At 38.3% G+C, this 22,593-nt stretch overlaps 1 protein-coding gene across 5 annotated transcripts in view; it reads right to left on the bottom strand.

The window, feature by feature from the left end:
- Positions 1 to 22,593, bottom strand: part of SNX25 (sorting nexin 25) — a 127,559-nt gene that overhangs the window by 83,603 nt on the left and 21,363 nt on the right. For all 5 annotated transcript variants that reach the window (XR_011498886.1, XR_011498885.1, XM_044760699.2 and 2 more), the window contains exons 2-4: positions 18,673 to 18,757; positions 6,644 to 6,860; positions 1,002 to 1,174 (exon numbers count right to left, since the gene is read on the bottom strand). Coding sequence is in view for 3 of the 5 variants with exons in the window: in XM_044760699.2 (XP_044616634.2) it covers positions 1,002 to 1,174; positions 6,644 to 6,860; positions 18,673 to 18,757 (475 nt within the window). In the remaining 2 variants the exon portion in view is untranslated. The remainder of the gene's footprint in view (positions 1 to 1,001; positions 1,175 to 6,643; positions 6,861 to 18,672; positions 18,758 to 22,593) is intronic.

The following is a 22,593-nucleotide window of genomic DNA, read 5'->3' on the forward strand; positions in this document are numbered from 1 at the left end:
GCAGACCTGAGGGGGGAAGTTGTTAAAGTCAATGACACTATTATAAATTCATCCTAAAAAGTTGCCCTCGTCTCTGTGGTTGGTTGTAGCAGCTAATGGGCTCAGCCGGCTACTCCTGAGATAATGAGATATTCAATCAATGCGCATCAAATGCAACGTTATTTGTTTGAGACTCTGAGACAGGAAAAGTTTCTCTTAGATCATATTTTCCTCCATGTTTCTTATCCTAACTAAGCATTTCCCTGGATATACTTTTTTCTGGTAATCACACTATATGGTGGTGCAGCTCCTTTTTCATTTATACCAAGTTCACAAATTACATATAGGCATTATCAATGAATCTTGTAAGCAAAGGCATTTTAGGTAAATGCACATTGGAGTCTGAGTATAGATATTCTTTCCTTAATGCATAAATTATTGGCCTGGGTAACTCAAAAGCTATCCCAAATGGATGCTTCCCTGTGGAGAGCATAAGGTCTGGTTATCTCTTATAAATGGAATGGACTATGCATTCGGCAATATGTTATGTAAAAAACGTTTATGATGCATGGCCAAATGATGCCGCCTTTTTTTTTGAAGAACATTAGCCCTGAGCTAACATCCACTGCAAATCCTCCTCTTTTTGCTGAGGAAGATCAGCCCTGAGCTAACATCCGTGCCCATCATCCTCTGTTTTTTTTCATACATGGGATGCCTGCCACAGCATGGCTTCATAAGCCGTGCCTAGGTTGCACCTGGGATCCGAACCAGCAAACCCCAGCCCACCAAAGTGGAACACGCACACTTAACCACTGGGCCACTGGGCCAGCCCCCAAATGATGCCTTCTTTGAGTGACATTTAAAATTGATATTTTGAAAATACTTTAATTCCCTTATGTCCCATCGTATACAAGGTCTGCACAGGTGTCATATAAAGTGTTATCACATTAGTATGTTGCAAAACTAGTATGTTGGCACAATTATCATTGCATTAGTAATATCAGTTACTTATAAAAGTCTACCTTTTCTTGTGAGAATTTCTGCAAGCATTATACGCAAGCTGAGAGACTGGACATCCTTTGAGGGGAGGAGACAAAACACCAGAATCCGAGAGCACATCTGTAGGAATCTTCCTTCTTCATCTGCGTTCCTCAAGCATGCATGCAACATAAAAGGCCTCGGCTGTTCTTCATGTCTAAAAGAATAAACAAACGGAGAGAGAGAAAAGGAAGGAAAGAAATTTCTGGAAACAATTCAGTTACATACCATTAGGTAAAAAATATTTCAAATGAGAAATACATTGGTTTTAATAACTGTGCCCGCTCCTCAACAACGGCAATAGTCAATAATTTCCTCAATCACAGACTAATCTGAAAAATGCAAATGTATGGCCTTTTGGGATTTCAAACCTTAAGTAGAGTCAACATTTATACATAACTTGCAAATCACAGCAACAACGCAGAAAGGTATGAGTATATCTTTAATAAGATTTTGGGGGGAGGGGTGAGGAAGATTGGCCCTGAGCCAACATCTTTTGCCAATCTTCCTCTTTTTGCTTGAGGAAGATTGGCCCTGAGCTAACATCTTTTGCCAACCTTCCTCTATTCTGTATGTGGGATGCTGCCACAGCATGGTTTGATGAGCGGTGTGTAGGTCTGTGCCTGGAATCTGAACCATGAACCCTGGGCTGCCGAAGTGTAACATGTGAACTTAACCCCTACACTACTGGGCCAGCCCCTAACTAGACGATTTTTAAGTTTCCTAGGTCTCTTCTTAAATGTGATCTACAGCTTCATTTTTCAAAAAAATCTAACACAGCATAAAACAGGGTCACCAGCCAGCTTTCCTGACTGGGTGATCGTGGGATAAAAGATCTATGGGGATTTCTATGAGGAGAGGGCCCATGACTTGATGCTACGTAACTGGACGGCAAAATGCCCTCCATGAGGCACTCAAGTATCTTCCATCCAGTCTTACCAACCCTGGTCATGGATTCCCTGTCAGCAATGACCCCATCCCCACCCTAGGACCGTGAATTTGGAGGATCTGAGTGAAGAGAAGTGCAAAGTAGAATTTTCTACACCTTGTTTTCCCACAGTCTCTTAACAGCAATTCAACAAAGACTGGGAGGCTAATTTTTCTAGTATCTTTCAGCTAAGCAGCAAAGTTTATAGGCTTCTTATACTAACTAATGGCCAATACTGAAAAGAAAAAAAACAACACTAAATGGGGGATGAACACATGCTAGGTGCTACACAGGAAATGAAACAAATAAATGCATGTTGGTACCTTCTTGACTAGTGTCTCCCAGGACCTAGCTGTAGTTTTGGGGTTTTTTTGCACTAGACACTGAAGACCAGTTTCTGGAGTATGAACACTAAAAAAAAGACTTCCTCATTGTCTTCTACAACAAGCAAGAGGAATTCAATCCTGATGTGCAAAGCCAACAGCATAAACAGAGATTTTAAGAGTAAGCCTTTGTACAGACACGGATATATATGCGGACTTTTAAAAAAACAGTATCTTCGATCATTTTAAACTCTAGTTATGCTGTCAGCTAGAGTTGATATTTAACATAAAAAGATTTAGATGCTGATCTGTCATGTCAAGCACTTTTAGGGATAAATCTTTATTTTAAAATATATATTTGGTTGATATTTTGGGGGAAGTTGGCCCCCAAAAAAATCCACTTTAACAAGAGAGGCTTCATTATATAACATCAAAATCTCTCTCTCTCTCCAGGTACACACAGTCCCTACTCTGTTCCAGTGGAAGGCAGCTAATAAAAGGAGCCCGGTCGTCAGACTTCCACACGCTCCTCTCCCTCCCAGAAGGGAGTTAGAGGAAGACCTCCTGAATGAGTCAAAGCCCAGAGAGTTGGTCAAACAAGCTTGATCTACGGTAAAAGGGAAATTCGAGTGCTCGCTAGAATCTTCTCCTAGCTCTGGGTGGGATATTCCTACGGTGCCCTCTAGTAAATAAACATAAACTATTGCTTTAGAAGCGAAGAAAGGAACACGAGGCACATGGCTACTGTGGGGTTAAGAGAGGTCCATCTAGCCTTCTGGAGGACTGTAGCCTCCGTCCTGGCAGCATCCTCCTTCCTAGGTGTGGATCAATTGTTTTTTTACTGTAATTCCTACTACTTACCTCCGAGGTCTCATTCCTTCAGCAAGCAATAGGACATTAACCTTTTGTAAGTGTTATATGTGCAATTATTACTTAATCTCCCCATCTACACCGAGAAGTAGACAGCATCATCACCATTTTATAGATGAGCATATTAAGGATCTGAACAGTTAAGTGAATAGTCCAAAGTCACAGAGGTAACAAATACGAAACTCTCAAGTCCTGTTCTGTGTGACTCTCAGCCAGACTCTTCACACTACACCATAATCAGAGACTGCAAAGATGAAAAGGAAAAAGTATCTCAGAGATAAAGAAGAAAAATACATGAATAAAAACATTGTTTTCCCTTAACCAGGATGCTGGTGCTTTCCTGGTAAACAAAATGCACAGATTGTTAAGAAGGAGACTACAAAATTAAAGATGCTATTGACTTAACAGCATAAAAACAATCATTTTTAGATTTTCCTGAAACATGCTGTAACAAGACAGATGGGACAAAGGAAGCAGCAGCAGAGGCAAGAATTACATGTGATCTGGATTGGCTTAAAGCAGCAACAGAAAGTTGGCCTGGAAATAGATACAGACTGACCGGAAAGCTGCCTCCACACAATTGCCTAACAGTCAATCCAAGGATGAGTTGCTTTTATTAATGCAATTTATTATTCTCTTGTCTGATAGTGACCAATTCAATTGGGTGCTTCCTGGGCTGCCAAAGTCATTTTGTAGCCAACAGATATCTGCACCCCAGTGGAGATTTCTAGGAGAGGACACTGTTTACCTGGGGCACACGAGCACAGATAAAGCCATCAAACCTAGACTCTGTGTCTGCCAGTCTCAGCGTGTGATTTGTAGAAGATGATGCACAGTCAGATATTGGTTCTCAAGGGTTCACCTCCGGGGCACGATCATCTATACGCAAACACCAGTAACCTACCGGCACTTTTTCAAATATTCATAATCCCAGAGAACAGTGGTAGATTTTCCCTTTAACAGGAATCATCAAGTAGAGCTTCCAGGCATAGCCCAGATATCAGTAAAATAAATCTACCCCTGGCATAAGAAAACTAGAAGCTCAAAGAGAAGGAGTTTCTAAAATGGAATAACAATTCTCTGTTTCTATTATTCCTATTCTGTACCCATAATATCTTTATATTATCCACAAAAGCAGTAATTTCAGAAGCTGGCAAATGTCTCAATGAAAAATATATTCTCATGTTGAAATCAGATAATCATAAAAATACTAGATTTCTCTAACCACTTGCTCTTCTCCGCAACCTACATCCATCAGTCTTCTAACTGGAGTTAAAAACACTGATTTCTAAATCCTCTTCTCTACTGGGCCATCATTGAAATGCTTTCTTTTAAAATGAGCTTCCACAGATTCAAACAAGTCTTTGACATGATCTGCCGGGCAGAACGAGGGTGCGCTTCAGGTAACAGACACCACAGCAAACTAGCAGGTGCTCCAAAGGTTTGCTGAACACTCGAAAGGAGAGGCCGGAGCTTCTGAGACCTGAAGGAGGTCACCCAAGAGGCCTATTTCTCCAACTTTCCTTATTAGTTCACACACCTCCTTACTGGAAGTTACTTTCTCTATAAACAGCAGTTTTTCAAAGAGGAGTCTGGAGACTCCTAAATGTCCTCAAGACCCTTTGAGGGGGTCTGTGAGGTCAAAACTGTATTCGTACACAAAAACGTCATTTGTCTTTTTCACTCTCATTCTCATAAGTAGAGTGGAGATTCCTAGAGGCTACCTGATGTGAGATGACATATCACTGATGGCTAATGTACTGTGTATTCTTGCACTTTAAACACTTCTTAGTTTTAATATCTAATATGGTAAATCCTGATAGATATGAGTGGTGAGCTGGTAAATGTTCAACACCTGGCTCTCCAAGGGAAAAAAAGCTCTGATTTGTAGCATTTGCCCATTTCACAGTATAAATACTCCCTCTACAGCCAACTACAAGCCACCAACGATACCACTGAACTCAGAGCTGGGAAGAGATGGACATCCTCAGCTCTTGCACACCAGTCCAAGCTGGCTCCAGCACACCACGAGATACAACCACACAAACAAAAGCTCTTTTAGGTCCTCAATAACTTTTAAGAGTACAGAGGGATCCCGAGACCACAAAATCTGAGAACTACTGCCTTACAGTAATTTTTTCAAACCATGGGTTGTGACTCACAAGGAGCAAAGTAAAATTTAGTCTCAAACACCATTTTAAAAAAACGTTAAAGAATAAACAATACCAAAGTTATCACAGGTAATGAGCATTGTTTTATGAAACTGGATCACAATATAAACTCCATTTCTTACTATGGGTCACAGTTTCTAAAAAGTGTGCAAAATGCTGGGAGCAGCAAACTGGAAAACAATAGGTATTTGATGGCTCTGTGGATTTTGGCCTCATAAGCCTGAGGGAGGCAGACACTGGGAGAGAAGATGACGCAGGGAAGAGGCAACAGAGCTGAGAACAGAGAGACGCTGCTGCACAACCACAGTGAGCAACCAAGTCCCACTGAGGAACATCCCAGGGCAGGAGAGGGCCTGCTGTCTGATAAATTCACACGACGGGGCTTCTTCGAAGAGAACGTGAGTTGCCACTTGCCCAATAAGGATGCTGATGCTAACGCTTACTCATCCCCTTCTGCATTTTTCAAATACTTTCTCTCTTCCCTGAAAGCAGAGGAATAATAATAAGTAGTAACATCAGTGAGAACAGGCCACGTTAACTATAGGGAGCCCTGCTCCTAGCCCACCTGAGTCCAGATCCAAACAGAGAGAAGGCTACTCATTTCAGTATTTCTTTTCACGCACAAGTTAGAAGTGCTATAATTAATCGTTCTCACAGTCACTCAAGAGTAAGACGTACATTTAAGATCCTATCAGCAAACCAAAGAAAGCAGGAATTTGTTGGGAGCGCAGAAATGGCCTCACTGAACTCTTCTTCCAAAGGCCGTCATCTCAGAGGCACAAACTTTGTCAATGTAACAGTCCAAAGGCCTAACAAGCCTAAATATCAGCAATCTTCACACTGTAAACATCTTCTCTAGTTACAGCCCACACATTATATTATTAAGTTTTAAAAATCAATTTTCAGGATATTGTGATGAAACGGAGCCCTTCACATAGGACTCACAAAAAGAAACAAAAAATTAAACTTTTCTAAAAATTGCAAACTCACTGACATTCCTCACAATATAAAACACTATATTTAAATTTTCTATTTCTAAGTACCCATAATACTAGAAATAAGGTCAGGATAGTGCTGGCTCAGTAAAATTCATTTCACTGTTTAAGTTATTTACCAAATTAAGCAAGTCTGTAAAGTGGTTTTCTATTAGAAGGTTATTTTAAAAATCTACTCTATAAGAACACTATAATTATTCTGCCTCAAGATGTCTACATTTCAAGCCAACTGCCAGCAAGAGGAAGAATATGCTAGAGTTTTGTCTTGACTTAGACCTTACTCAATAAGAAAAATAACGTGGAAAAAAAAAGGAGGTGAAGGTTGTTCATAGCAATTACCTGGCATTTGCAGCTTTCAGGTCACAGAAATGAGTGAGTAAAGTTCTTACAACATCATTGCAGACTACTTTAACCACATCCACGTGGCTCAGTCTGTGGCGCAGCTGTCTGGCAATTTCCCAAAAGTCTTCCAAGAGGAGATGGTAAAGCCGTCCCTCATCTCTGCTGAGGCTTCCATACCAGGACAGAACATAATCTCTGTAACTGTAGTCAAACACTACCAGGAAGAAACAAAGCAATGAGTAAAATTTAGATCAAAGGAGTCAGCACCAACACAACATTTCTACTGGAAACTGGCCACCTGCTATTTCACATTTTCACTGCTTAAACTAGACAGAGAGTAGAAAACAAGAGAAGACATAATCTTTCCTAAAATCTTTTAAAATGAATGATTCTCTCAATAATATGCAAAATATATAAAGAACCCATACAAAAAAAATAACAAATGACCCAATAGAAAAATGGGCAGAAGATCTGAAGAGACATTTTTTCCAAAGAAGACATACAGACGGCCAACAGGCACATGAAAAGATACTCAACGTCACTAATTATGAGGGAAATACAAATCAAAACCACAATGAGGTATCACCTCCACCATTAGAATGGCTATTATCAAAATCACAAGAAATAAGTGTTGCAGAGGATGTGGAGAAAAGGGAACCCTCACACACTGCTGGTGGGAATGTAAATTTGGTGCAGCCATTATAGAAAACAGTATGGAGAATCCTCAAAACATTAAAAACAGAACTACCATATGATCCAGCTATTCCACTTCTGGGTATTTATCCAAAAAATACAAAAACACTAATTCAAAAAGATCCATGCACCTCCATGTTCACTGCCGCATTATTTACAATAGCCAAGATATGAAAACAACCTAAGTGCCCATCAACAGATGAATGGATAAAGAAGACGGGCTATACATATATAGAACAGAATAATACTCAGCCATTACAAAGATGAAATCTTGCCATTTGCGACAATGTTGATGGACCTTGAGGGTATTATGCTAAATGAAATAAGTCAGATGGAGAAAGACAAATACCATATGATTTCAGTCATATGTGGAATATAAAAAACAAAACAAACAAACAGAACAAAAACAAACTCACAGAAGTAGACAACACACTGGTGGTTACCAGAGGGGATGGAGATAAGGGGAGAGAAAAATGGGTAAAGGGGGTCAACTGTATGCTGATGGACGGAAACTAGACTTTTGGTGGTGAGCACACTGTAGTATATACAGATGTCAAATTATAATGCTGTACACCTGAAACCTATATAAATGTTATAAACCAATGCTACCTCAATAAAATAAAATGAAATATTCTCATCGAAATAGAATGTTTGGGGTGTGGTAGCTGCATGTCTTGGTGCCAAATAAAAAAATGGAGCATCTCACACACTGACCACACACTTATGGAGCATGCCAGTTATCAATTTATTGCCTCTCAGCACCAAATGCATCCTTTTTCGCTCCACCTTATGATACTAGAGCTGGACCTTGTAAACATTTCTTCTTTGCCAACTGGCATAATGTTAAGTTTTGACAGTAGATGATGCTAGAGGGACACTGCAGGAGGAAGGGGCTTCTCTTTCTGGTTCCTGTGTGCTCTGGTTCCTGTGTGCAATGTGCAGCGGACAGTAGCACGCTGGGCACTGGATGGCACTCACCCCCAGAAAGTTCCAACAGCACCTGGAGAGCAGCTTCCCAGATAAATCTGTGGGTGGCTTCCCCCAGCCTGTGGACTCTCCCCAAAGTTCTCCACCATCAATGGGGCCAAGGTTGTGCCCTCTCCAACAAGGCCTGGATCTCAGGTCTGGGGTGAAGAAGGACACTTCCTCCAAATTTATCTCTTCCTAAAGTGCTTTGCCTCAGCCCTAGATGTAGCAGTTGCTCCCATTACCTGCTCCTCCTACATTCTTTAGAGTTCTCTTCATCTGTTAGTAGTTAATCCCATGTTAATAATTCTTTAAACTTTCTCTGTTCAATCACCGTGTGGTTTCTGTCTCCTAATGAGACCTCGACCATTGGAGGAAGAATCCTCTAAGTCAGCTGTGACTCCAGGCTCAGCATCCGTGGCTGACCACCCTCCTTGGAAGATTTCTAGTCTCTATTTTCTTAATTCTGGATCAATTCTATGCTTGGAACTAGAAAACCTCAGCTCTAGACCAGTGCAGTCCAACAGAAATATGAGAGCCACATATGTAATTTTAAGTTTCTAGTAGCCATATTAAAAAGGAAAAAGAAACACATGACATTAATTGTAATATTTCATCTGATCTATCCAAAATATTGATTTCAATACATAACCAATATTAAAAATTCTGAAGTATTTTGCCTTTTATTCATGCTAAGTCTTCACAATCCGCTGTGTATTTTACCCTTTCAGCACATCTCAGTGTGGACTAGCCACATTTCTGGTGCTCAAGAATCACAAGAGTATCGTGGTTACCGTGTTGCACAGGGCAACTCAAAGCCACAGAAAGAGAGTGAAGCCAACGTGATCTTTGCAAAACATTAGGTCTTTTGAAAGATAAAAGTGTTCCTGGGCTTAAGTGCTGATTGCCACAAGGGAGAAGAACGTTTAGCCACACATTCCCTCTCCATCTGGTCCAGCTCAAGGGTACCTAGGCTTGTTTTTCTCTTAATCACTGCTTATTTCTCAAAGCTTTTTCTTTCCCTTTCCAAACACCACTTGATTTGGCTTAATTTAGATGTGACGATACCTTATTTCAAAGCAATAATTTACCCTCCTGCTCTGCTTGGCTTGTCTGCAGTGTTTTATCTCCAGGAATCCCGAGGAACAAAATGTAACTTGAGATCCTAATTCACTTCATACCAGGCGTACAAACGACTAACCCATACTCTCAAATAATTTTCTAGCCTAGGATTTGGTGGTCCTTTTAGTCATCTTGGCCACTGAACATCAAGGGGGAGAGGGGTCATGTTTCTTAGAAAATTGGAGAACAAATGGAACCCCCAGCTCAGGATTCGTATTCACCTCTATGTGAAGGTACCACACACGTGCAAAAGCCCACAGGTCAAAGGGAGCACCACTCTTGTCGTAATATCTGTGATGGCTTTTGTCTCAGAACATCAACCAAGAAAGTATATCCAATGCTTTTCCACAAAATACCATCTTAAATCTCGTAGCTCAAAAACATACACAGGGCATCAATAATTTGGTTCACAGACACAAATACAAAGGTTTGGATAAATCCTCAAAGTGATTCCATTGGCCTCAGTCATGGGGATAAGATACTTAAGATAACTGAGCCTTATAGCTGAGAACGATTACTTGCCAAAGACTGAGAGGCAGGCATTGAAAAGAAACAAATAGGGGCTGGCACCGCAGCCGAGTGGTTAAGTTCGTACACTGATTCGGCGGCCCAGGGTTTCGCCAGTTTGGATCCTGGCACAGACATGGCACTGTTCATTAGGCCATGCTGAGGCAGCATCCCACATGCCACAACTAGAAGGACCCACAACTAAAATATACGACTATGTACTGGGCGGATCTGGGGAGAAAAAAGAAAAAAGGAAGATTGGCCACAGTGGTTGGCTCAGGTGCCAATCTTAAAAAAACAAAAAGAAAAGAAAAGAATGATACCACCTCAACCTTTCACAATTCATTACATAAATATTTATAGAAGGCTTCTACAATATGTAAGGTGGAATCAATCTCCACACCTCTAATGAGTGAACATGAGAAAAAAGGCAAAACCAACAAATCAATCATCTCCTAAAACCTTCAGCTATTTTCTGCTCACTTCCAGATATTAATTTGAACAAATGGTTGCTACGTTTTCTAGACTTTGCAAAAAGTAGCCACATTTCATCCCTAATTGGACTATGCCATCAAGAAGAAAGCAGAAATGGTTTCTGACCCAGATGTAAGAAATTATGGCAAAAATAGGAATGGGCCAATCCTATAACCTCAATTACTGGCAACAAGTACACCATGGTTCCTACACCGTAATTGAGTTTCGTCCCCTCAAGAAGTTGAGGCTCCAATAAGTGGAGTACCTTGCTCAAAGTCAAACAGGTGGCAAAGTCAAGCCTCCTACCTGCCAGTCAAACATTCGTCCTGCACAAAGGAGGAACAAACCACGGCACGTAGTAAAAGAAATATGAGAAACCTGAAATAGCTTCCTTATCCACTGGATATCCAGCTTGTTTGAAACATATTTATATGGAAAAACGTGCAAAAGGCTGTCTTTTAAAAATTTCCCCAAAAGGCTCAAATGGGATCAATGGGTAGAACCCACAAGGAAGTTGTTTTTTCCGCTCAGCACAGGAGGAAATTAATAGGAACATTAAAGCTATTCAAGGGGTTGCTGCATTAGATGGTGAACGTGCCACGTTCCATCATAAGAAACTTTTAAATGAGTTGGATATCGAATAGACAAGGACGACATACTAAAAATCGCTTCCTGAGATGGTAGGCATGATTACATGACCTCCAAAGGCCCTTGTCTGTAAGGCCTTTATATCCTTACATCCTTCTGGACATCCCAATGCCAAACGACAAGAGTATGATGAGGGCCACCTGGCCAACAAAACACCGCTAATTTGTTCATTTGCAGTTCTTTCTTACTCTTTTATTAAACTAAAAGTTTTCACGTTACAGAATTTTTAACCAATAGGAAATCCACAGCCCCAAACACCTGGAAAATGGAAGCATTTTTTCTTTTGTTAAAAATTTCGAATTATAGTGGGAAATTAAGAGGCATTATAAGAGACTTAATATCTTAAAATCTTTTCAGCATGCTAAAGAATTAATGTGAAGGGCATATTCATCTACATAATGTCCCATTACATTTGCTAACCACATTGTGTATGCTAATTAATACAGCTCTAAAATACTCCTCTGGTAATACATTTTGGTTAGAAATTCGTAAAAATAGATATTGGCAAAAATCTGTACTCAGCAACAGAAATATCTGTTAGCCACAGATATATCTTCTATCAACAGCTCACCAGCACCCCTGGTCAAGCTAAGTATCATAAAAATTTAACAAATGTAAAAAGTACAAAATAAAGCCATGATTTATAAATACATAACACTCATTTACAGCAATACACATACGAACAAAATATTTTAAAATATAACCATATGGGTCAATTTAAGGAGACAGAGAAATTCACATTCATAAAATTATTTTAAGGTCTTTATGAAGAAATAAGCATAAATAATGTAATGGAACCACAATGCGATATGAAGGAGCAAGGAGCACTCATCCTACCTGCCAAGCAAAGAGCCTTTCATCTAAAGGCATAACAACAGCCAACAAAAACTCAGGGGCTATTATCACTCAAATACATCTATGTTCTCAGACTGTTCTCAAAGAGCTAAGTAGGTAAAAGGGAATCACTGAAGATTACAGAGAATAGAATAACGTGATTGGAACTTTAGTTTTAGTTAGATTAATCTGAAAAGAGGATTTAGGATAACGAAGTAGAGGAAAAACTAGAATGGAGGAGACCAGTTAAAAGGCTACCACGTCAGTCTAGACAATGTGATGTTAGGTAATCTGTAAGTTTTCAGAACGAGGAATGACTCAAACTAAATAAACGGTATAAGAAAGAGAGCCATTTTTCCCCTCTGCCTGTTCCCCAGAGCAATTGAGAGATATACTCTTCCCTGCTCAATAGGCAGAGCCCCATGGGCCATAAATGTCCACAACCTGAGTCTCTTGGGACAAAGAAACAGTCCTCATTCAACCAGGAACTGGCCTAATGGTAACGACAAGGACAATAATTCCATTGTTCATATAGATGGCCCTTTACAGTTTGCAAAGTTTTTAAAATGCAATTAATAATTACTTTCTGTGTGGAAGGAAAGTCAGTTTCTGGGAAGATGTGGGGTTATTAGTTTATGATTGATCTATTCATTCATTCAACAAAAAAACATACACATAGTTCACACCACTGGGTAAAGAGTCATGAACTAGATGAGTTGGGCCTAAAGAGGTGGGAGAAGTCATGGTCTTTCAAGGACAAGCTCTGCTTCCTCTATGTCAGCATCTAATTCTTGAACAGTCTAACATCCTCTGGAATCGGCCACAGAGGGGGCCCAGTAAAAGAGATTACCACATCAGGTTCACCTTATCGAGGACATGTTCCAAAGAAACGAAAAGTTCTGTTATACTTGGACAATGACCTCGTAATATCTTCTATTGCCATGATTGTTCTGAAGTTATGGCCTTTCGCATAACCTGGACAATTTATTTACAGGCACATTTACCACTGAAATTCAGAAAAGTATTAAGAGCCAATCAAAACTAACAGAAATATCTTCACTTTGAAATGTACATATAACATTAATTGCATTTGTGAAGACCACAAAAAGTAGTGAAAGTAACGGTATTTCCAAGACATTCAGATAGTATCTTACAAGACAAAGTGTTGAGGTCAGTACCCACAATGCTCCAAAAACGATGAAATTTTACAAAGAATTGTATTTTCAATTCAAGAATTTAAATTGAAAGTTCTGAGCAAACAGCATGTACTCAGTAATTACTGAACTAAATTCTCTCGTCCACTTTAGTGAGGTAATTCAGGGTAGCCTAATGAAAATTAGGCTAGAGGCCTGAGATTTACTAGTAAGTCAAAAAGATTTTTAAAAGTCTCTTTCTTTATCTCCTGTCAGCTTTCCAGGAAATGTAACTTTAGGAGAAATTTTTGAAGGTATCTGATATAGAAGGGTGGCTGTTCTGACTTCTCAGACAGACATATAGCTCATTCATACTATATCTAAACTGCTAAAATATATTTTTTTACATTTGAAATTGGCTAACAAAACACAATAACAATATACCTTAATCATCTTCCCCGGGTAATGCCATTCGACCTCCAGCATTTGTAGCTTTAATAACTCTTATTGCTCCACAGAAAGCCTAACTGTATTATTTTGCCCTACATTTGTGAATATTACCTCTTTCTTTCTTGTCATTCAATCTCTAAAGACTCAGGACAAATCCTAATTTACATTGAGCTACAACACAAGCACACTTTAGTAACAACAAAAAAATCCACACATGAACATTTGCACATGCATAGACATACACATATGTCTTGTATTTTACTCAACTCTTTGAATAAATCTGTCTCTAAATTACACATTCTAAGAGGAGGAAAATAGATATATAAAGATAAAATGGTACAGTGATGTTACCTAGTTTAACTTCAGGGGGAAATGTTTAAATAATTGGTTCATAAGCATTTCATATCAACTGAGTTCACATTATTGTAGCCTTAACAAGTGTCCCTGTTAATAAATTTTGCAAGCATACCAAGAGACTCTCAATTTTTATTTATTTATTTATTTTGTGAGGAAAATTGGCCCTGAGCTAACATCTGTTGCTAATCTTCCTCTTTTTGCTTCAGGACAATTGTTGCTGAGCTAACATCTGTGCCAATCTTCCTCTTTTTTTATGTGGGATGCTGCCACAGCGTGGCTTGATGAGCGGTGCTAGGTCCATGCCGGGATTCAAACCTGCGAATCCCAGGCCACCAAAGCAGAGCATGTGAACTTAACCACTATGCCACTGGGCCAGCCCAAGACCCCTAATTTTATCAATACAAGTCTACTACAGCTAGCCAATGATGTTCGGAATTTCAATTAAATATACTGGTGCCAGGGTTAAGAAATGTAAATTAAAATACTCCAGAGATGCAAATTTTAATCACTATGGATTTTCTAAATGCTTATGAAACCTCTTAGCCTTCTCAACATGCATTTCTAGATTACAATTCTTCATTAAATGTCCAAATTTTTTAGAAGGCGACTTTGGTTTTAGTTTGTTGGGGTTTTTTTAACTACTGTCAAATGCATAATTTCACTCCCAATAAGCAACTTTATAGCAATCTATAGCTCTCCTTTTGTAGATGATATAATGCTCAACTTCCTTGGTAATCACTTTGCTTAAAATAAAGAACGGGAAATTGTAAACATTAAGAATATGGTTAAAAAAAAAAGTACCAAAGTATAATTAACTAAAGCTCTCACACAAAGGCTTTAGATAATATTTTCCTTTTAAAATAAATCACTGCACAGAAATCAGCCTGAGGAAAATATGGGGTTTTTCTTTTTTGTCAACTAGGCCTCAGGCCTTATCCTTTTTTTTTTAAATAAATATTTCTGAAACAAATAAGTCCATGCTAGATAAATATGTTATATCTAAGTGCAGAGAAACGTCTAAATCTTGAAAATTAACAAGACATCTACATACATAGCAGCATTATTCACAATATCCAAAAGGCGGAAGCAACCCAAGTGTCCACTGATAGATGAACGGATAAACAAAATGCGGTATACACAGAAAACAGAATATTAATCAGCCTTAAAAAGAAAGGAAATTCTGACACATGCTACAACATGGATGAACCTTGAGGACATTATGCTAAGTAAATAAGCTAAACACAAATGGACAAATACTCTATGATTCCACTTCCATGAGGTGTCTAGAGTTAAATTCACAGACAAAGTAGAACAGTGGTTACCACGGACTGGAGGAAGTGGGGAGTGGAGACAATTGTTTAACAGGTATAGATAATCAGTGCTGCAAAAGGAAAAGAATTCTAGAAACTCAGCACAACAGTGAAAATGTACTTACCACTACTGCACTGTACATTTAAAATGACTAACGTGGTAAGTTTTACATTATGTGTATTTTACCACAATTTAAAATAATAATAAAAACAGTAAGGAAAGAGTTCCAATTCCAGGGATGGTAGTATAGCTTAAATCAGACTAACCTTCCTACAGAAAACAATCAGGAACAAATATTCAAGAATTATTTAAAGGCACCGGAGACCAACCAAAGTTGGTAGCAAGTGAAGGGGGATCTATCCTTGAAAGAAGGGACTTGCACTGGGTATGATTCATGTTTATACAACTCTCCCCTGAAGGCACTCAGTGGTCTCAGAGGTACAAGGCAGTTTGAACTCAGACTGAACATCTGTTTGGTTTTTGAACTTAAGATATCAGAAAACAGGAACTGCCAAAGCAGCTGGAAATAAAGACAGGAAATACCGAAAAAGGATGGAGCCACAAAACCTGAGTACAAACTCTCAAATGCATTGCTGACTACAATTGCATGGTAAGACTACAAAAAGACCAGTGGAAAGCAGCAGCTGGAAGGCTGAAAGAGCTCAGCAGATACCTCAACTGCTGTCAATCACAGGGAGGCAGAGTTTGGAGCTAGAATCTTCCCAAGTTAGAGGTGTGACCATGGCTTTCCATTGAAACTGTGGAAGGATCATGAACTAGATGAGTTAAGCCTATGTCCCAGGACTGAGGGATTCACCTTAGACTAGGAACAAAATCCAAATAGACCCATCCTAAAAAAATGCATTAAACCAAATAGCCTCAAGATGACAGTCAGAAATTAAACTGTGTACCAGAACAAAAGCCTACACTCATGAGAGGAAGATAATAGAATCTAGAATGTCTAGAAAGTATCATCCACTTGTTCCGTATACAATCAAAAATAACTAGACCTGAGAAGAACCCCAAAAAAGTAACATATAGGTAAGAGAAAAAACAATCAATACAAACCAAGACCTAGATGGCCCAGATGTTGGGATTAGCTTACAGGGACTTTAAAGCAGCTACTATAAATATGTTCAAGGAATTAAAGATAAAGGTGGTCATAACAAGTGACATGGAAATCTCAGCAAGGAATCAAAAACTGCAAAAAAGAACCAAATAGAAATTCTAGTCATGAAAAGTACAATATTTGAAATAAAAAATTCACTAGATGCACTTAAGTACAGATTGGAAATGACAGAAAAAAGGGCTGGTGAACTTGAAGACAGATGAATAAAAATTATCCCATCTAAAGAACAGAGAGAAAAAAAGGTGGGTAAATTAGACTTCAAAACTAAAAACTTCAGCTCTAAGACATTAAGAAAATAAGAGGCAATTTACAAACTGGGAGAAAATATTCACTATATCTATTTCTAACAAAGGATGTGAATCCAGAGTATATTTTCAAAAATACTCCTACAAATAAACTACAGGTTAAATAATAAGTTAAAAAAGGAAAGACTTGAGGGGCTGGCCCGGTGGTGTAGTGGTTAAGTTTGTACACTCCGCTTCAGCGGCCTGGGGTTTGCAGGTTCAGATCCTGGGTGCAGACCTACACTCCGCTCAACAAGCCATGCTGTGGGAGCAACGCACATACACAAAAAATAGAGGAAGACTGGCACAGATATTAGCTCAAGGCCAGTCTTCCTCACAAAAAAGAAATAGAAAGAAAGAAAAGACCTGAACAGACACATCACAAATGAGAATCTGGAAATGGTCAATAAGCATATGGAAACATGCTCAACACTATTAGTCATCAGGGATATGCAATTTAAGGCCACAGTAACATTCCATTTTACACCCATCCAAATGGTTACAATAGAAAGACAGACAACAGCAAATGCTGGTGATAATGTAAAACAAATGGAACTCTCATACATTGTTGGCAGGAGTCTACAAAGACACAATCACTTTGGAATACTATTTGGCAATTTCTCAGAAAGTTAAACACATAACTAACCTATGACCCAGCTATTCTACTCCTAGGAATTAGTTGAAGAGAAACGAAAACATAGGCCCACAAAAATATCTGTTTATAGCAACTTTATTCACTGTGCTTCAAAAAATCAGAAGCAAGCCCAATGTCCCAAAGGAGAAAGGAAAAATATAGTGTGACATAACCATGTTAGTATAATGGAATACTACTCCGTAATAACAAAGAATGAATTAATACACACAACATGGATAAATCCCAAAAACATTATGCTGAGCAAAAGAAGCCAAGCATAAAAGACTATAAACTGTATGACTCAATTTCCATGAAGTTTAAGAACAGGGAAAACTAATCTACAGTGATAGAAATTAGGATGAACGGAGGGTGGGGACACGGGGCAAACCTTCTGTGAGGATGGAAATGTTCTTTATTTTGACTGGCTTGATGATTACATGGTTAACATCGAAAGCCACTGAATTGTACACTTAAGATCTGTGCATTTCAAAGTATGTAAATTTTACCTCAATAACAGCAGTTAAGAATTACTTTTTAAACCATGATTTTGAGATTATGAATAACAAGTTAAATTTTAAATCCACTAAGTTTTATCAAAGTGATTGGACTTTAACTACTAATATAATAGAAATATTTTAAAAGTTTAGAGTCCCGAAAGTTCTAAAATCCTCCGAATCCACACGATTTCCAATTGTCACTGTGCTTACACAGTCTTCATCCTCAAATTTTAATATGGTGGTTTCTGGAACTAGGACAAGTAAAACACACTTGTTTATGTAAGTAATACTCAGTTCTCTCTTAACTTCATATCTAACACCACGTACTTGCAACCTGAAAAAACTTGGACTTCTTTTTCTGTATATATAACTGAAACTGCCAGTGTTTTTAGAAATCTTATTTTAAAAACATCTTTTTAAACTTTAAGTTGATCATCAAAATATATTCTTTTTGAAAGTTTAATATCTGTCATTACGCTTATTCCCATTTCTAGACATACAATACTGCACCCTCCACAGGCCCCCTTCAGCCTTCCTCAGCACAAGTTTCACCTAATTGTCCTTCACTCTTTTGTAAGGTTGACCCATATCCCTTAATTTGGTTCGCTGGTTTGTCCATGAGTGACTCCAAGTGTATTTACCCGCAACACACCTTCTCTAGTTACATCTAAAAGAAAAAAATACTTCTCGATACCTATTTTAGGTAACAGAGAACAAATCCTTGCTTCAAATGGTGGAACTACCTCCACATGGCTGGCTAGGTTCACGAGACCCGGAAATTCCTACTTAATAAATGCTGAAATTCCGTCCACTCAACAAAAACATAGATGTATTTAGTTAGTCATCAAATAAAAATTCACGAAGAAAAATTCCTAATGCTACACACATACAAGAAGGAGAGATAAGTTTGCCAGAGATTACTATTTCCCCTTTAGAATATAATGAACTGCATTACATGGTAATTACTCACTCTCATTTAATCCTTACCTTCTTTCAGAGCTTTGTCCATATTATGAGAAATGACTACCCTTCTAGACTGCACTGTCTCACGTGAGTTTTCATACACAGGACTCTAAAATGAAAGAAAAAGAAAAAGAAAAGGATACAGATTACTGAATGAATAAATCACATATAAAAATAAAACCGAAGGCATGAAACACCATCTGAACAAGCAATAAGATATTGCTTTACAGATTATAAAGTTCTTCTGGAAGAGTAAATAAATATTTAAGATTAGTTAAGAAATTTTTGAAAAAAAAAAAAGGATTAAAGAAAGATTTCTTTTCCTTCTAGATATCAAAACAGTATGAAGCCTGTGTAGGAATAAACAAATCAACAGAATGTAGAAAGTACAAAAACAGATGCATCTATATATGAGAATTCAGAACACAATAAAAAAGAATTTGAAATCAATGGAGAAAACAGACTACTCAATAAACAGTGGTGGGACAATTTGATATTCATGTGGGAAAAAAGGTTAATCTTACCTCACACTTTACATATAAATAAATAACTCCAAATAAATTAAAAAGCTAAATATTTCTAAACTAAAAAAGCATTCAAAGGAAATAAGGGAGAAGCTGTATACAATCTTGGGATGCGAAGGGGCTCCCTAAAATAAGACACAAAATCCAAAAGTTATAAAGGGAAAAAAACCTGACAAATGTGACTGTACAAAAGAGAAAATTCCTGTTTGACAAAAGATATTATAAAATATAAATGACAGACTAGGAGACAATATCTGCAACATAAATAACAAAGGACTATTATTTTACATAGAGCTAAGAGAAACAACTCAAGAGAAAACCAAGCAAAGAAACTGAAAGGGCAATCACAAAAGATAAACCAAGAAAAAAAGGTGCAACTTCCTTTTTAATTAGAGAAATGCAAATCAGAGCAATGAGATACCATCAGACTGCCACAGCAGGGGGAAAGACGGAGAATATGTAACGTTGGCAAGGATATGTGGAATAGTCATCTTCATAAATTGTTGGGGGAAATGTCTATTTCTACAAGCTTTTAAGGAAGCAGCTGAGCCACAGATATCAAAATTTTAAATGCACTATCTTTTCGTTCAGCAATCCCACTCCTAAGACTATGCCCACAGAAATACTTGCACATACGCAAAAAAGTATATACATCAGGAATTTCACTGCTATATTGATCACAAGGGCAGAAAACTGGGAAACAACCCACGTGTATATCAATAGTCAAAGAGTTAGACAAATCCTGGTACACGCACACTTTAGAATATAATGCAGCCATTAAAAAGAAGGAATTAGGGATATATCTTCACAGAAAGTTTTCCACAATAAGAAAATGTTTGGGGACACATACACCACTCTATTAAATGTGGTTTTCGCTAGGCAAGGGCATAGGATTTCAAACTCCAAACATGTCCGTGTAATAGCAAGTTTTTAAAAAAAAGTTAATTGTAAAAAGATACTGCTTGGCAAAAAAAAATAGGAGAGAGAATGTACAGAATTAAAATCCCACTATCTGGCTAGTAAGACTACACTAAAGACAAAATTTTTTTTAATGGATCACATACCAAAATGATCAAATGCATGTATAATGTAACTGGGCCTACTTAACGGTTTTGGCAGATAAAAAGAAACTAGTATTAACAAAACATAGAGGGGCCAGCCTGGTGGTGTAGTGGTTAGATGCGTGCACGCGCCACCTCCGCCACCAGGGTTCACAGGTTCAGATCCCAGGTGCGGATCTACACACTACTCATCAAGCCATGCAGTGGCCGCATCCCACATACAAAATAGAGGAAGACTGGCACAGACGTCAACTCAGCAACAATCTTTCTCAACCAAAAAAGAGGAAGATTGGCCACAGGTGTTAGCTCAGTGACAATCTTCCTCACTTAAAAAAAAAAAATGCACAGTTCTTTTTTGTGCGTGGGAAACAAGTGCCTGACTAGCATTACCACATCCAACAAACAACAAACAAGCATGAGGAAGTCACTTTGTTCTCGGGCAGGCCACCCCAACAGAGCTGCCATCAACCCCATTGCCCTGGGCCACCCAATTGGGAGTGGAGAACTTCCAGTCCATGACTTAGTTTCACGCTATCCATGGGTCAAGTCCAAGAGTGTCATCTGTGTTCATGATGTTTTCAAAAACAAACAAAAAGCCACAGTTTTAAGATTCCTCGAAATAAAAGCCTTAAGATATGTATGTACGTGTTGCACTCATGAAAGCAAAGAATTCCTCTATGCTGCAAATTAACATAACATTCAACACCTTCTCAGGGAATAATTTTTTAAAAACCTTAAATAATCATAATCCTATAGACAAAAGCCATTTAATGCATAAAAGAAATACATTTTCAATCCTTTAAAGTTATTTTCTAGTCTCTGAGTAGGTTGCTATAAAATTAAATGGTCAGTATATTTTATGGTAAATAAATTTTTAATTTACTTTGTGAAAGACAAAAAATGAGGGAACAAGAGGAATTTTAAAATTCTGGTGAATTTTAGAACCTTAGGCAGATGTTTAAACAACTTATAGTTTTTTTGAAAATTTATTAATTGAGTTAATACTTTTAGACTGCTATATTGATAAATAATTTTAATCTCAACTTCTAAAGCCTTTGGCAAATAGTCTGGTATAGTTTCCCAAATACAGGTACGGTGGTTTTTGTACACAATACTACTCGGATGATAAAACCAAAGCCAAACAGCACTTATTTGAGAAGTTCCTCAATTTGGGTTCTTAAAATGGAACCTGTTTGTAACGGCTGGGAGAGAAGCAGGTACAAATGCGACTGGCAGGCGGCACGTGCATATTTAAATGTATTCTGCATTTATGTGTCTATCTTCACAACTGCCTTCAAAATTTGTTTGTTTCATTCTTTTTTACTTTTTTGTCTCCCTAATTATGGCCCTACTACTTCTGGCCGCGTCTGCGTACTTCTCTCTGTTTCATGCTTACACGTAATACATATATATAGACATGTCTGTCACTACTGACTGCATCTGAATAAGGCCTTTGGTCTCTTTAATTTAAGAAGCTTATGAGAATAACATTTTCTATTTTGGCTCTTTAAGTAAAAGCTCTGTTATTTTTCAATCTGATTTTCCAGTCTGCCTCTGGATTTCCCCCGCCCCACCGCCCAAGTGTCACTGGCCCTTATTAGAAAGAAAAAAGTTCTTCATCCCTATCCGATCCCCACAGCCCAATGGAGAGTCTGTAAGTAAGGAGAACAGGAAGATTTAAAGAAAAAGAAAGAAAGAAAACATCATGGGCCAAAAATAACTGGGTAACTATGCACAGAAGTTTCTTTTTCAAGGATTTAATATGTACAGAACCAGAATTTCCTCATATCTAAATTACTACAGGAGTATAAGTTAATCACCACAAACTCTCTTTCGGAACACAGACATGGAAATCATTATCCCAAAGTGCAGAAAGAAAGGAACGAGGAGAGGAAGGGAGGGAGGAATGAACGGAGGGGGAGGGGAGGGCAAACGGGAGGGGAGAAGCAGGGAAGCGAAAAGGGAAGAGGAGAAAGCTAGTTAGCTAAAATTGTCTTCATCTTCCTTCTATTTATAGGTTTGTGGAAAAAAAGAAACTCCGCATGGCACGTACTTCCCCAAAGACTTATTCTTGAAGGCAAATTCTAACTTCCCCCATCTGTACTGGCACAGGCCTCATTCCCCAGGTAAAGCCTACCTCTTCTTGATAATCACTTTCCTAAAATGCCAGTTCTAGGAAAGATAGAACAAAAATGTGTGTACTTTTCCCACTGTCTTTCAATATCCTAATCCAGAAATTAGGACTTCGAATGTAGTTTGACCACTCACCTCCTATTTTAAATGTTCAGTATCCACACCACGCTATTAACTCCTTAAACCTTCCTAGTACCCCATCCTCTAAAAATACACCTTGTTTTTTA

This window comes from Equus asinus, chromosome 27 (assembly GCF_041296235.1).
Source record: "Equus asinus isolate D_3611 breed Donkey chromosome 27, EquAss-T2T_v2, whole genome shotgun sequence".
In the NCBI taxonomy this organism is placed as follows: Eukaryota; Metazoa; Chordata; class Mammalia; order Perissodactyla; family Equidae; genus Equus; species Equus asinus.